This window comes from Triticum aestivum, chromosome 5B (assembly GCF_018294505.1).
Source record: "Triticum aestivum cultivar Chinese Spring chromosome 5B, IWGSC CS RefSeq v2.1, whole genome shotgun sequence".
NCBI lineage: Eukaryota > Viridiplantae > Streptophyta > Magnoliopsida > Poales > Poaceae > Triticum > Triticum aestivum.
The window spans coordinates 542,575,651-542,590,592 of NC_057807.1; the positions used below are offsets into that span (position 1 = coordinate 542,575,651).

The 14,942-nt window shown below is 42.9% G+C and overlaps 1 protein-coding gene across 2 annotated transcripts; it reads left to right on the forward strand.

Annotated features, from left to right (window-relative positions):
* The first annotated feature begins 12,428 nt into the window (after positions 1 to 12,428).
* LOC123113062 (trigger factor) lies at positions 12,429 to 14,803 on the forward strand. Of its 2 annotated transcripts, none has more exons than XM_044534182.1 (4): positions 12,429 to 12,615; positions 12,745 to 12,845; positions 14,072 to 14,130; positions 14,214 to 14,803. In XM_044534182.1, exons 2-4 carry the CDS (start codon positions 12,747 to 12,749, stop codon positions 14,557 to 14,559), a joined length of 504 nt encoding a protein of 167 aa, XP_044390117.1. In that variant the 5' UTR covers positions 12,429 to 12,615; positions 12,745 to 12,746; the 3' UTR covers positions 14,560 to 14,803. The 2 variants fall into 2 exon arrangements, with proteins under 2 accessions (XP_044390117.1, XP_044390116.1); XM_044534181.1 differs by having other exon boundaries at positions 12,431 to 12,610.
* The last annotated feature ends 139 nt before the right edge of the window (positions 14,804 to 14,942 follow it).

A 14,942-nucleotide genomic window follows, 5' to 3' on the forward strand; every position in this document is an offset into this window, starting at 1 on the left:
TTGCTAGTTGATAGAAAAGTGAATAATTATGAGATTATCTAGGCATGATCATGTATATAGGTATCACATCCGCGACAAGTAGACCGACTCCTGCCTGCATCTACTACTATTACTCCACACATCGACCGCTATCCAGCATGCATCTAGAGTATTAAGTTCATAAGAATAGAGTAACACATTAAGAAATATGACATGATGTAGAGGAATAAACTCATACAATATGATATAAACCCCATCTTTTTATCCTCGATGGCAACAATACAATATGTGCCTTGCCACCACTATTGTCACTAGGAAAGGACACCGCAAGATTGAATCCAAAGCTAAGCACTTCTCCCATTGCAAGAAAGATCAATCTAGTAGGCCAAACCAAACTGATAATTCGAAGAGACTTGCAAAGATAACTCAATCATACATAAAAGAATTCAAAGGAGATTCAAATATTTCTCATAGATAAACTTGATCATAAACTCTCAATTCATCGGATCTCGACAAACACACCGCAAAAAGAGTTACATCGAATAGATCTCCAAGAAGATCGAGGAGAACATGGTATTGAGATACAAAAAGAGAGAAGAAGTCATCTAGCTAATAACTATGGACCCGAAGGTCTGTGGTAAACTACTCACAACTCATCGGAGGGGCTATGGTGTTGATGTAGAAGCCCTCCGTGGTCGATTCCCCCTCCGCCGGAGCACCGGCGAAGGCTCCAAGATGGGATCTCGTGGATACAGAAGGTTACGGCGGTGGAAATAGTTTTTCGTTGGCTCCTTGGATGTTCTCGGGGTACATGGGTATATATAGGAGGAAGAAGTAGGTCGGTGGTTGCTCGAGGGCCCACGAGATAGGGGGCGCACCCTCCACCCTCGTGGCCGCCTTGGCTGCTTCTTGACTTGCACTCCAAGTCCTCTGAATCACGTTCGTTCCAAAAATCATGCTCCCAAAGGTTTCATTCTGTTTGGACTCCGTTTGATATTCCTTTTCTTCGAAATACTAAAATAGGCAAAAAAAACAGCAATACGGGCTGGGCCTCCGGTTAGTAGGTTAGTCCCAAAAATGATATAAATGTGTAAAGTAAAGCCCACAAACATCCAAAAAGGGTAATATAATAGCATGGAACAATCAAAAATTATAGATACATTGGAGACGTATCAAGCATCCCGAAGCTTAATTCCTGCTCGTCCTCGAGTAGGTAAATGATAAAAACAGAATTTTTGATGTGGAATGCTACCTAGCATAATTCTCAATGTAATTTTCTTTATTGTGGCATGAATGTTCAGATCCAAATGATTCAAAATAAAAGTTCATATTGACATAAGAAATAGTAATACTTCAAGCATACTAATCAAAGCAATCATGTCTTCTCAAAATATCATGGCTAAAGAAAGTTCATCCCTACAAAAATCATATAGTTAAGCTATGCTTCATTTTCGTCACACAAAAATGCTCCCAAATTCTACACCCCCGATGACAAGCCAAGAAATTGTTTCATGCTTAAATAATCTCAAACTTTTTTAACTTTCACGCAATACATGAGCGTGAGCCATGGATATAGCACTATGGGTGGAATAGAATATGATGATGGGGATTGTGTGGAGAAGACAAAAAAAGAAAGTCTCACATCAACGAGGATAATCAAGGGGCTATGGAGATGCCCATCAATTGATGTCAACATGAGGAGTAGGGATTGCCATGCAACGGATGCATTAGAGCTAGAAATGTATGAAAGCTCTACAAAAGAAAACTAGTGGGTGTGCATCCAACTTGCTTGCTCACGAAGACCTAGGCCATTTTGAGAAAGCCCATCGTAGGAATATACAAGCCAAGTTCTATAATGAAAAATCCCCACTAGTATATGAAAGTGACAACATATGAGACTCGCTATATGAAGAACATGGTGCTACTTTGAAGCACAAGTGTAGAAAAGAGATAGTAACATTGCCCCTTTTTTATTTATTTTCTTTTTTTTCTTTTTTTCTTTGGCCTTTTTTTGCCTTTCTTTTTTTTCTTTTTTTCTTTGGCCTCCCTTTTTTGGCCTTTCTTTTTTTCTTTTTTTTCTTTTTGGGGGGGGGGACAATGCTCTAATAATGATAATAATCACACTTTTATTGATTTACAACACATGAATTACAACTCAAAACTAGAACAAGATATGACTCTATATGAATGCCTCCGGTGGTGTACCGAGATGGGCAATGAATCAAGAGTGACATGTATGAAAAATTATGCAAGTGGCCTTGCCACAAATACGATGTCAACTACATGATCATGCAATGGCAATATGACAATAGTAATGCGTGTCATGATGATAAACGGAACGGTGGAAAGTTGCATGGCAATATATCTCGGAATGGCTATGGAAATGCCATAATAGGTAGGTATGATGGCTGTTTTGAGGAAGATATAAGGAGGTTTATGTGTGATAGAGCGTATCATATCACGGGGTTTGGATGCACCGGTGAAGTTTGCACCAACTCTCAAGGTGAGAAAGGGCAATGCACGGTACCGAAGAGGCTAGCAATGATGGAAAGGTAAAAGTGCGTATAATCCATGGACTCAACATTAGTCAAAAGAACTCATATACTTATTGCAAAAATCTACAAGTCATCAAAAACCAAGCACTACGCGCATGCTCCTAGAGGGATTGATTGGGAGGAAAAGACCATCGCTCGTCCCCGACCGCCACTCATAAGGATGCACAATTCAAGGACACCTCATGTTTCAAATTTGTTACACAACTTTAACCATACGTGCATGCTACGGGACTTGCTAACTTAAACACAAGCATTCTTTAAATTCATAATCACCCAACTAGCATGACTTTAATATCACTAACTCCATATCTCAAAACAATTATCAAGTATCAAATTGATCATAGCATCCAATTCACTTCCTATGATAGTTTTTATTATACCCAACTTGGATGCCTACCATTCTAGGACCAATTTTATAACCATAGCAAATACCATGCTGTTCTAAAAGACTCTCAAAATAATATAAGTGAAGCATGAGAGACTAGCAATTTCTACAAAATTAAGCCACCGCCGTGCTCTAAAAGATATAAGTGAAGCACTAGAGCAAAAACTATCTAGCTCAAAAGATATAAGTGAAGCACATAGAGTATTCTAATAAATTCCAATCAAGTGGGCTTCTCCCAAAAGGTGTGTACAGCAAGGATGATTGTGGAAAACTAAAAATTGAATACTAATATCATACAAGACGCTCCAAGCAAAACACATATCATGTGGCGAATAAAAATATAGCTCCAAGTAAAGTTACCAATGAACGAAGATGAAAGAGGGGATGCCTTCCGGGGGCATCCCCAAGCTTAGGCTTTTGGCTATTCTTGACTATCTTGGGGTGCCATGGGCATCCCCAAGCTTAGGCTTTTGCCACTCCTTATTCCGTAGTCCATCAAATCTTTACCCAAAACTTGAAAACTTCACAACACAAAACTCAACAGGAAATCTCATAAGCTCCATTAGTGAAAGAAAGCAAAACCACCACATAAGGTACTGTAATGAACTAATTCTTTATTTATATTGGTGTTAAACCTACTGTATTCCAAGTTCTCTATGGTTCATACCACTTAATACTAGCCATAGATGCATCAAAATAAGCAAACAACACACGAAAAACAGAATCTGTCAAAAACAGAACAGTCTATAGCAATCTATAACCCACGAATACTTATGGAACTCTAAAAATTCTACCCAAATAGGAAGTCCTGGAAAATTTATCTATTGATCTACAGAAAAAAGAGTCAACGCAAAATCATGTTTCTGTGATTTAACAAAACTAATTTCGTGCGTGCAAAGTTTCTGTTTTTCAGCAGAATCAAATTAACTATCACCATAGGTTATCCTATAGTTTCTACTTGGCACAAACACTAATTAAAACATAAAAACACATCTAAACAGAAGGTATATGCAAAATTTATTACTAAACAGAAACAAAAACAAAAAAACACAAATAAAATTGGGTTGCCTCCCAACTAGCGCTATCGTTTAACGCCCCTAGCTAGGCATAAAAGCGAGGATAGATCTAAGTAGTGCCATAATAATAAGATAGACCTTGAAAACTCATCTCATATTCTCTACATTCAGCGGCAAGTTTTCTTTGAGGCAAGCAAAAGTAATCAAAAGGGCTAAATTTAATGGGACAAAAGTCCCCAAGATCAATCACAGGAGGAATGGGTTCCTCCTTTGGCCCTTCATATTGTACAACTAATTCATCATTATAAGCATTCTTTTGGCAGAATTTCGTGAGCCTATACTCAAGAGAGTATCCTAGCTCATTGTTTCGAAGAGCAAAGTCATTATTAAGTTCAGAAATTCTATCAACTAGGACATTGGTAGGAACCTTTTTTCTAAGGTTTTCATTGAAAGCAACATAGTCCAAAGATTGAAAACGCCTAATTTCCTCTTGATCAAAGAGGATCGCCTCTATGGGAGGACGACCGGCGTCCACCCTATAGTGCACAAAGATTTCTTTGGCCTCTCTTATTATAAATATAAACCCATGAGCCAAAAAGATAGTAATGGCGCATTTAATAGAAGAATGCTCAATGTTAGAAAATTCCAGGAAAATTCTTTGTATGCAAGGATGCACATGCATAAATTATCTTTCAAGTTCAACTACAAGCATAGTGATAGCATCCGCAAGACTACTAGTTCTATGAAGAATAGAACCACCCATAGAAGGTAAAGCACCGGCACAAGTAAAGAAAGAAATCTTGAATAACCCCTTTTCCAATAATGTTACCACTACCGATTCGAAACTTTTTAGTATGCAAGATAGGGGGTTCTTCAGCAGGAGCATCAGAATTTTCCATGTTATCATTACTGTTCATATCGATGATAATCTCCCCAATTTCAGGCATAACGGCAAACAAAGCGAGGAAGAAGAAAAGGGCAAGCGAAAGAGAGCGGAAGAGATTGGGAAAGAGAGGGCGAATAAAATGGCAAGGGTGAAGTGGGGGAGAGGAAAACGAGAGGCAAATGGCAAATAATGTAAATGCGAGGGAGATGAGTTTGTGATGGGTACTTGGTATGTCTTGACTTGAGCGAAGACCTCCCCGACAACGGCGCCAGAAATCCTTCTTGCTACGTCTTGAGCTTGTGTTGGTTTTCCTTGAAGAGGAAAGGGTGATGCAGCAATAGTAGCGTAAGTATTTCCCCTCAGTTTTTGAGAACCAAGGTATCAATTCAGTAGGAGGCTCCTCAAAAGTCCCACGCACCTATACAAACAAACAAAGAACTCGCAACCAACGCAATAAAGGGGTTGTCAATCCCTTCACAGCCACTTGCGAAAGTGAGATTTGATAGAGATAGTATGATAAGATAAATATATTTTTGGTATTTTATAATATAGATTGGAAAAGTAAAGATGCAAATAAAAGTAGATTGAAAGCTTATATGATAAAAGATAGACCCGGGGGCCATAGGTTTCACTAGTGACTTCTCTCAAGATAGCATAAGTATTACGGTGGGTGAACAAATTACTGTTGAGCAATTGATAGAAAAACGAATAATTATGAGATTATCTAGGCATGATCATGTATATAGGCATCACGTCCGCGACAAGTAGACCGACTCCTGCCTGCATCTACTACTATTACTCCACACATCGACCGCTATCCAGCATGCATCTAGAGTATTAAGTTCATACGAACAGAGTAACGCATTAAGAAAGATGACATGATGTAGAGGGATAAACTCATGCAATATGATATAAACCCCATCTTTTTATCCTCGATGGCAACAATACAATACGTGCCTTGCTGCCCCTATTGTCACTGGGAAAGGACACCGCAAGATTGAACCCAAAGCTAAGCACTTCTCCCATTGCAAGAAAGATCAATCTAGTAGGCCAAACCAAACTGATAATTCAAAGAGACTTGCAAAGATAACTCAATCATATATAAAAGAATTCAGAGTAGATTCAAATATTTCTCATAGATAAACTTGATCATAAACCCACAATTCATCGGATCTCGACAAACACACCGCAAAAAGAGTTACATCGAATAGATCTCCAAGAAGATCGAGGAGAACATGGTATTGAGATCCAAAAAGAGAGAAGAAGTCATCTAGCTAATAATTATGGACCCGAAGGTCTGTGGTAAACTACTCACAACTCATTATAGGGGCTATGGTGTTGATGTAGAAGCCCTCCATGGTCGATTCCCCCTCCGACGAAGCACCAACAAAGGCTCCAATACAGGATCTCGCGGATACAGAAGGTTACGGTGGTGGAAATAGTTTTTCGGTGGCTCCTTGGATGTTCTCGGGGTACGTGGGTACATATAGGAGGAAGAAGTAGGTCGGTGGCTGCCCGAGGGCCCCATGAGATAGGGGGGCGCACCCTGTAGGGGTGGGCGCACCCTCCACCCTTGTGTCCGCCTCGGCTGCTTCTTGACTTGCACTCCAAGTCCTCTGGATCACGTTCGTTCCAAAAATCACGCTCCCGAAGGTTTCATTCCGTTTGGACTTCGTTTGATATTCCTTTTCTTCGAAATACTGAAATAGCCAAAAAAAAGCAATACGGGCTGGGCCTCCGGTTAGTAGGTTAGTCCCAAAAATGATATAATGTGTAAAGTAAAGCCCATAAACATCCAAAAAGGATAATATAATAGCATGGAACAATAAAAAATTATAGATACGTTGGAGACGTATCACACGGCTAACCATGATTAGTTTATACACTCTGCGGAGGTTGTGCACTTTTCCCCACAAGACTCGACCGCATCCATGATCGGAAGATCGAGACATAGTCTTTCTGAAGTATTAACTCTCTACTCTGGCAGACCGGTACACCTACTTTCCCTCTACATTTGCTAGTCCACCTCTTCGAGAGCTCATACAACTTACTCAACTATGCCAGAGCCCATAATGGCTTGTGGCTGCACACGGAAGTTTCTAGTCATGAAATATCATATGATCCCTTTGAGTCTGGGTGGCGAACCGAGGAAAAATCACACGGGTACCCCGGGATTTCCCTTAATGGACAACACTGGGTTCCCCAGGTGCCCCAACCAATCCACCCAGATGTGTATTAAAGTTGCCACCTTAATGTTATCCAAATTAATAACTCTCATAACTTCCATGTGAATCACGATCCAATCCCCATCTATGAGCATGGATAAGCATTAATAAAGCATAATGTATATTCCCGGGGTGATCAAAAGGTATTAGGTTCCTACCTCAAGTACTACAACCAAACCACATGTTCCCAATCCTACTCATGCAAATATTTGAGGGGCATAACTAATGCATAATAAAAAATGGGTATAGAAGAGTATGATCAAAGTGTAACTTGCCTTGCTAACGATCTGCAAACTTTAGAGATTCGTAGTAACAAGCTTCACACTTTGGGTAATCTACCATAGACAAACAGTAGCATACATAAGCAATCACTCAAACGAAACAAGAGAAATTGAAAAAAGATCCAAATAGAACTCGAATTAAGCAAATGACTAAACTAAATAGAAAACAAAACCTAACAGCATTATTTTCATGTGGATTAGATCTTAACAGTAGGTACATATGATTAGCTACGATTTGCAAAAAGAATCAACTCAAACGGAGATACTAAACTCAAGAAATGAACGAAACAAGATCGTTTACTAATCTGAACTAAACTCAAATTTTAAATCGTCAAAAACATGTTCAAGTTTGTTAACTGGAAAGAAGAGATCGTTACGAAGATTTAGGTGCTGGTTTCATCTAATTTGGACAAAAGAGCAAAAAGTTATGCTAGTTTTAAGATCAGGGGCTAAATCGTGATAAAACTTATTCGCGGATAGGTCCCTAGCCAAAAATAAAACTAAAAAGAAAAATATATCGTGCGAGCGTTCGTTAATAGAACTAAACAAACGAAAACCGTTCGTTAAACCGAACGAACGGGTGAATGTTTACTAATTAGACTAAGAAAACTAAAAATCGATCTAACCTAAAACTGAAAAAAATAAGATAAAATCGATTGAACCGGGCAGTTCTTATCGGTTCGCCGGAGTTGACCGGCCGACGACGAGATCGGATCGGGCGCGGGCGGCGTCGGGCGGCGACGTACGGCGGTGCGGGCGGCGGGGCTCCTGGCAACGGCGGCACAAGGCGACGGTGGCGCGGGCGACTGTAGCAGCACGGGCGGCGGTGCAGCGAGCTATGGCGGTGGCGGTGCTGCGGGAGGCGGGGCAAGGTGAGGAGGCGAGCGGTGGCGGCGGCGGCTATATAAAGGGCCTCGGGGGGTTGCCTTGGGCAGGGGGCGACGATGGTGGCTGACCCGGACTCCTCCTGCCGGAGTCCGGCATCTGCACGGGAGAGGAAGGCGGCACGAGTCGGATGGGCCGGGTGGGTTTCGGCCCAGTTGATCCAGAGAGTTTTTTTTTAAATAATTTCGCCACGAAAGAAAAATCCTAATAAAATATAAAAAAATTCCAGAAACAATTTTCATCGTCCAAACCTAATATTTAGGACAAGATGAACATTTTTCTGGACTAAAAATGTGATTTTCAAAAAAATGCAAGTTTTCTCTAATTCAAATAAAATAGCAAAAAAATACAAATAATAAGAATAATTTGATTTTAAAATTTCTACTCCATTATTTTTCTCTTTTGTTTGAAGAAGCCATATTATCTTCTCTCATTTATTTTCATTATTGAAAATAATTGGAGAGAAAAATATTAAAATCAAATTGATCCTCTTTTCAAATTTGAAATAAATTCAAATATGAAAATTTAGTGAAACCTCCAACTCTCTCCTTGGGTCCTTGAGTTGCTTAAGATTTCTAGGATCACAACCAAAATGCAAACAAAATATGATATGCATATAATGATCTATGTATAACATCCAAAATGAAAATTGGGATGTTACAGGATCTCACGGGTACATAAGGTTGTGGCGGTGGAAAGTGGTTTCGTGGCTCCCCTAATGTTTTTAGGGTATAAGAGTATATATAGGCGAAGGAACTAGGTCAGGGGAGCCATGAGGGGCCCGCGAGGGTGGGGGCGTGCCCTCCTGCCTTGTGGCTTCCTCGTTGCATCTCCAACTTCATCTCCAAGTCTTCTAGTTTGCTTTCAGTCCAAGAAAGATCATCGCGAAGGTTTCATTTTGTTTGGACCCCGTTTGGTATTCCTTTTCTGCAAAAAAAAAGAAACTGGCACTGGGCCCTCGGTTAATAGGTTAGTCCCAAAAATAATAAAAAATAGCATATTAATGCCCATTAAACATCCAAACAGATAATATAATAGCATGGAACAATCAAAAATTATAGATACGTTGGAGACGTATCAGCTAGCTAACACAATATTAAACCCCTAAATGAACCCTCCAAAACCCATAAACCCCCCTTTAAAGAAAACAAAAACCCCAGTGCGTGTGAGCTGCTGACGTGTGGCTGCCTTTTGGTCCCGGTTGGTGTTATCAACCGGGACTAAAGGTCCTCCTGCTTGGGCGCCCCGCAGCGGCCACGTGGAGCCCCTTTTGTCTCGGTTCGGGTTCGTAAGCAACCGGACTAGAGGTTTTGGTCTTTAGTCCCGTTTGATTTGTCCCCATTCCAGAACCGGGACTAAAGGCCCTCTGGAACCAGGACTAGTACCTTGTTTTCTACTAGTGTCAATCCTTCGCTTTTACCATGTAGATCATGGTTGTCTGCCTGGCAGCCTTCATCCCCCCCCCCCCAATTACAGTTGCCATGAATCTAAATACAAAGGAATTGTCATGCTAGAGCGGGAAGAATTGACGTGCTATAGATAGTATGGCATGGTTAACTATCAACAGATAAGATTGCCATGCTACATCAGAAAGAATTCTCATGAGTTGTCAGCTATGTACTATAATAGTTGCCACCATTTAGATAACAACTTTGACATGATGTACACACAAAATAAAGCTACACCACCAATGTGACACTTTAGTTACGCTGCACAAAACACTTTTACAACAAAAATGGTGATTTGTGCATATTAAAATATCGCAATAGCAATGATATGTGTACAAAACCCTATTTGCACAAAATAAACAACAATTTCATTTTCTAGATACTTAATAGTGATGTATGCATACTTAATAATTTGGATGATTATTACTAACACCCTTCTATCTTAAAGGGCATATCTCATTTTTTTGCTTTTCTAGTTTGTCAGTACCAATTTTAATTACCTCCATCCCATGTGTCAGATTCGGTGGTGCATTAAATCGTTGCATGCAAGGTCAAATAGAAGGGAGGGAATATGCAAGCTCACATTGCAACAAGAGGAGGCTGCACCATAACCAAAGTTGTGTCGTGTTTCCCACCACGAAATGGGCCCCTTAAAGGCCACCCTGCCGCCTACCCAACCACCCACCCTCAATCCTTGTTCGGTCGCCAGCCGGTCACGGATATAAATGGTCGGCGCCTTCCCCTGCACTCCCCTCTCTTGCACCTCCCCTTCCACTTCTCTACTTTCTCAATGGCATATTGCGACCCAATGGCCGACGTTGCCAAGACCCCCCCACCACCCATCAAGCAATAGCAGGAGGAGAAAGAACAACAACATTGTGGTGGGATGATTTGGAGTTCACAATGGAGGCTGCTCGGAAGATGGGCTCCAAGGACCGCCGGATTAGGGAACGGGTGCCTACCCTCGCCCCAATGATGGCTCATTTCTGGCATAGGACGCAGCTGCCCTGGCCTATTTCTGTGAGATCTAGGTTGCCATCCTCTCATGGACATCGTGAGACAAGACCACCCTGGCCGGTTTCCGCAAGATAGGGTCTGCCAATGCTACATTCCGCGGCAGCACGCCCCGCGCCATTACCGCAGCCACCACAAATAGTTTAGTTAATTCTATATGTACTGGGTCACACTGCGACTCAAGACCTATGTATGAACGAAATCGTTTAAAGTTCACAACTCAATGTAGTTTAGTAAATCATTCTCAATTTTACCTATAAATCGGTGATGTACTCTGCCGGTGGAGGTTTATGACAATGACATTCTCCTCCAGATAGCCTCAACCGTGCCCCTCCCCTTCGTGAGCCGCCTCGGTCTAATATGCAGCCCACCAGATCTGACATGGCCACACCTTGGTTCATCAGAGGCCTCCATGGATGGCGGTCCCCATCAAAGTCGCGCTCAAGATTTGGTATGCACGGGGGAGGTGAATGTGACAGGGTGCTAGGGTTATGGAAGGGAGGGGCAAAAAAATAAAAATGAAGAAGGGTGAAGGAGAATCCACATCGAGATAGAAGGGAAATGGGTGTGTGTGATGTATCACAAACCAGGAGTAGTTTTGATACTAAAAATACATGTGATGTATGGAAACTACAAGCGGTTCCATAGTACCAACACCTCAACCTTTTACTACAGGTGGTTTCAGAGCTCTAACCGCCCTCGGTACTTTGGGTAACAAAAACAACCGCCTCTGATGGGGCATGTGGCTTTGCTTTGCCTTGAACAAAACCACTTTCGAGGCACGCTTCTAATATCTAATTATGTACTAGTGCACTTAAAGTGCTAGCACGCCATTCTTGTAGATAGAGCATTTGTGCTAGAGACACATTCAAATTATATGTATGCCATATAGACCCTTGTGGTATATGAACAAACTAGTTTATTACATGTGCCCTTGGGAAATATGATTATCAATTGAATCAAGGTTAACATTCAAACCGTCTTTGCTTCTACTTCACTTTGTGACATCACCAATGATAATACAGTATTCACACCAGATGATGGTTGAATGTGTGATTTTATTCTTCATTTTTGAAACTCGGGCAAAAGCTTTGTCACATCACATTAAATAAGAAGAGTTTACAAGAAACAAAACAAAGAGCCAAGTGGCTCGATCACTGAAAGGATCGAAGCGAATGACTTGGGGGGGGGGGGGTTGAATAGGCGACTACAAATTTTAACTTAACTGGAAAAAGATGCATGTAAAGCCATCGGGCCCCGGCGCCCTGATACTTGCATAACTTTTGGCAGCCGCGCGCACTTCCTTCGCAATGAACACCCTGCCTAGAGAAGTAAGATCGCAAGAGGCGAGATTCATGACCGGCCACTTAAAGTCTCGGTGACCGATGACGAACTCCTTTCTTCATCCTCGAGCAGAAGTGTGGATGTGTGATTTTTATTTTTATTTTTTGGACAATGAAATGCTGGTGGGCGATGACGTGCTCTTGATCCTCACGCTGCTTCTGCTATTGGAACATGAGCTTGGTCAAACAAGGGCTTCTTGTTAAGGACAATATATAAGGTAGGCTGGACAGCGCAGCAGGCAACTCCCTGGCAGATGGGCCCTGCTTGGCAGCCAGCCCAAATCCAAGCCGATGGAAGCCAGTGGACTGCAGCAGCCGCAGGAACCACCCACCTCGCCGTCTTCCATCTCCAACGGCCCCGGCCCGGCCCCAGCCGTCAGCCCCCTCGTCGCACCAAAACCCTAGGACGGGACGGGACGGGCACGGCCGCGCCTCCACTCCACCCCAGCCTAACCCACAGTCCACCGCGGAGCCCAAAACCCTAACCCCCCACACCTCCCAACTATTAAAGCCTCCGCCCCAAGAAATCCGGCGCACGCTCGCCCCTCCTATCCCGTCATCTCTTTCCTCCCCCCCTCGGCGCAGCAACAGAGGTACGGTACGGCCTGCTCCCTCCCCTCCCCCCCGCTCCGCCCCGCTCTAGGGTTCCGGGCCCGGAGCCCAGATTTGGCCGCTTCCGCGCCCAGAAACCGCGCCTCACCCGTTTGCTTCGCCGGTTTCCGTGCAGAGATGGCGGCGGTGGCGACGACGACGGCGCTCCACGGGAGCCAGGCGGCGGGCGCGCTGGCCGTCGCCGCGCAGAGGCTGCTGGTTCTCCTCGCTCTCGCGGTGAGCCTCCGGCGCCCCTCTCCACTATTTATTACTACTCCGCCTTGTTATTGTGCCTGCGCGCGCGTGCTGCCTCCCTTGTTATTCCGTTTGTTGTTACGAGTTGCTACCAGATTGGCTCGTTGACCGTGATTCCAGCGCTGGTGGAGTTGAATTTTCCTCCTTCGTTAGGCGAAGGCATGGTGTGGTTTGCGTCCCTGAGGGTTTGACCCAAGGAATCCGGCTGGTTTGGCCCCTAGATCTGGAGGCCTATGCTCTTGACCGTAATGCTTAGGCAATTTTGACCTCTGTGTCCTGCTAAACAGTGCTTGTTTAGTTTCCGCGGTTGGTTTCTGCGGGTAGATCTAGGGCATCTAGGCAGATCTGGGTGGCTGCATCAGGGGAGGTTCGTTTGCAGGTGCAAACCTAGGTCGGTACATTGTGCCAAGCAGAGAAAATATCTTGTTGCATTGCATCAGGGCAGGTGTTGATGATTCCAAGCCTCAACTCTGCCAAGCAGGGAAGATTGTTATTGTCGGGTTTTGCCAGTTGTAGAGCACGATGATTACCCAAAACTACTTCCGGCGCTTGGACTCCACCTGTGTCCCATCATGGAGCACATTATTTTTCGTTTCCGAGTGTCATTCGGACTCGGGACGTGGGTTTGTTACCGTGCCCTGTTTGGTTAGAGCAGTAAATGATGCTGTGAATAAGATTTAGGTGTGTGAATGGATAACGGTTACCGTTATAGTGGTAGTTTCCTAGCAATTGTCGCGTGTGATTGGCCATAGGTCCACTATATAAAAAAAACGGTTAGGTTCTCAGTAATGTTTTTGGTAGTGTTTTATTAAGTTCCAATAAAATTGTCGTGATTACGTTTGCTGTTGGGAATTAGCTCTTACGGAAGCCCTTGAATTAATTTAATGAAAAAAAAGTACTGTGGCTGTCGCATGAGTGTCGTATTTGAGGAAAGCCTAAGCAGGGTTTTTTGTGATGTTAACGGAAAAGCCCAAACTGGTTTTATTGAAAATCCTTGCACTGTGACTGTAGAATTAAATGTCATCTCTTATGTCAATAATAAATAAAATTGTAGTGCTGTGGTTATTCTGTATACAAAGGGATTGCTTACTGACCACGGTTGAATAAGCTTTGTATATGCATTTATTTATATCATTGAATTGTTATGATAACCTTATTTCTTATTACTACCTATCTTCCTGTGCTGACATGACTTGAATCATGTTCAGATGGAAGCTGTAAACAATGGAGCAGATATCTTCACTGAGGACCAGCAAGAAATTATCAAGTAAAGTCATTACCCTATTCTGCATATGACATCCACTGCAATGTATAGTTTTCTGTTGCTGACTGGTTTGTGCAATGCTGAAGGCAATTTGGCAGAATCAAATCTGAGACGGTTCCTGAGAACAAGGATGCAGGGTCTGATGACGACGATGATGATGATGAAGATGAGGATGATGAAACTGGTGATGCTGATGATGATGATGCTGATGCTGGGGAGGACTTCTCGGGTGAAGAAGGTGAGGACGATGACGAGGATGATGACCCTGAGGCGAACGGCGATGACGCTGGTGCGGGGAGCGACGATGATGATGATGGTGATGATGACGATGATGATGGTGAAGATGGCGAGGATGACGATGATGATGACGAGGACGACGATGAGGAGGATGAGGAAGATGAGGACCAGCCGCCGGCCAAGAAGAAGAAATGATCTGCCTTCCTGCTGTCTGTGTTTCAGTCCCTTAGTTTATCTGCTGTCTAGATGATGATTGAGCGGGTCTGGTACACACCGACCTATGTAGCTTCTGTGTCGTGGTGGTTTGATGTCTCATAGGGTAGAACATTGAACTTCTAATGTTGTTTCCTGCGTTGTGCAAGTAGTCTTAACATTTCGGTGTTGATGTGCTGTGTTTATTGGAGCTGTGGTACCATTCAATCTAATTCTTGTTACTCCATGTTGTCACATGTGCTTTGAATGGCTTTTGGGTTCAACTTCTTTATGCTTCTGGTGAGTGAATATTGCAGAGTTTGTATCACTGCTATCTGAATGTTTGGATTTGAACAACTTGTAAGGAAAAGGCATGTCAATCTAAT

Bases quoted from the DNA above. Each gene is read 5' to 3' on its own strand.
- LOC123113062 (XM_044534182.1), top strand. From the start codon at position 12,747: ATGGCGGCGGTGGCGACGACGACGGCGCTCCACGGGAGCCAGGCGGCG. The intron at 12,846-14,071 runs GTGAGCCTCCGG...AATCATGTTCAG, and splicing joins TGGTTCTCCTCGCTCTCGCG to ATGGAAGCTGTAAACAATGG. The intron at 14,131-14,213 runs GTAAAGTCATTA...GCAATGCTGAAG, and splicing joins GACCAGCAAGAAATTATCAA to GCAATTTGGCAGAATCAAAT.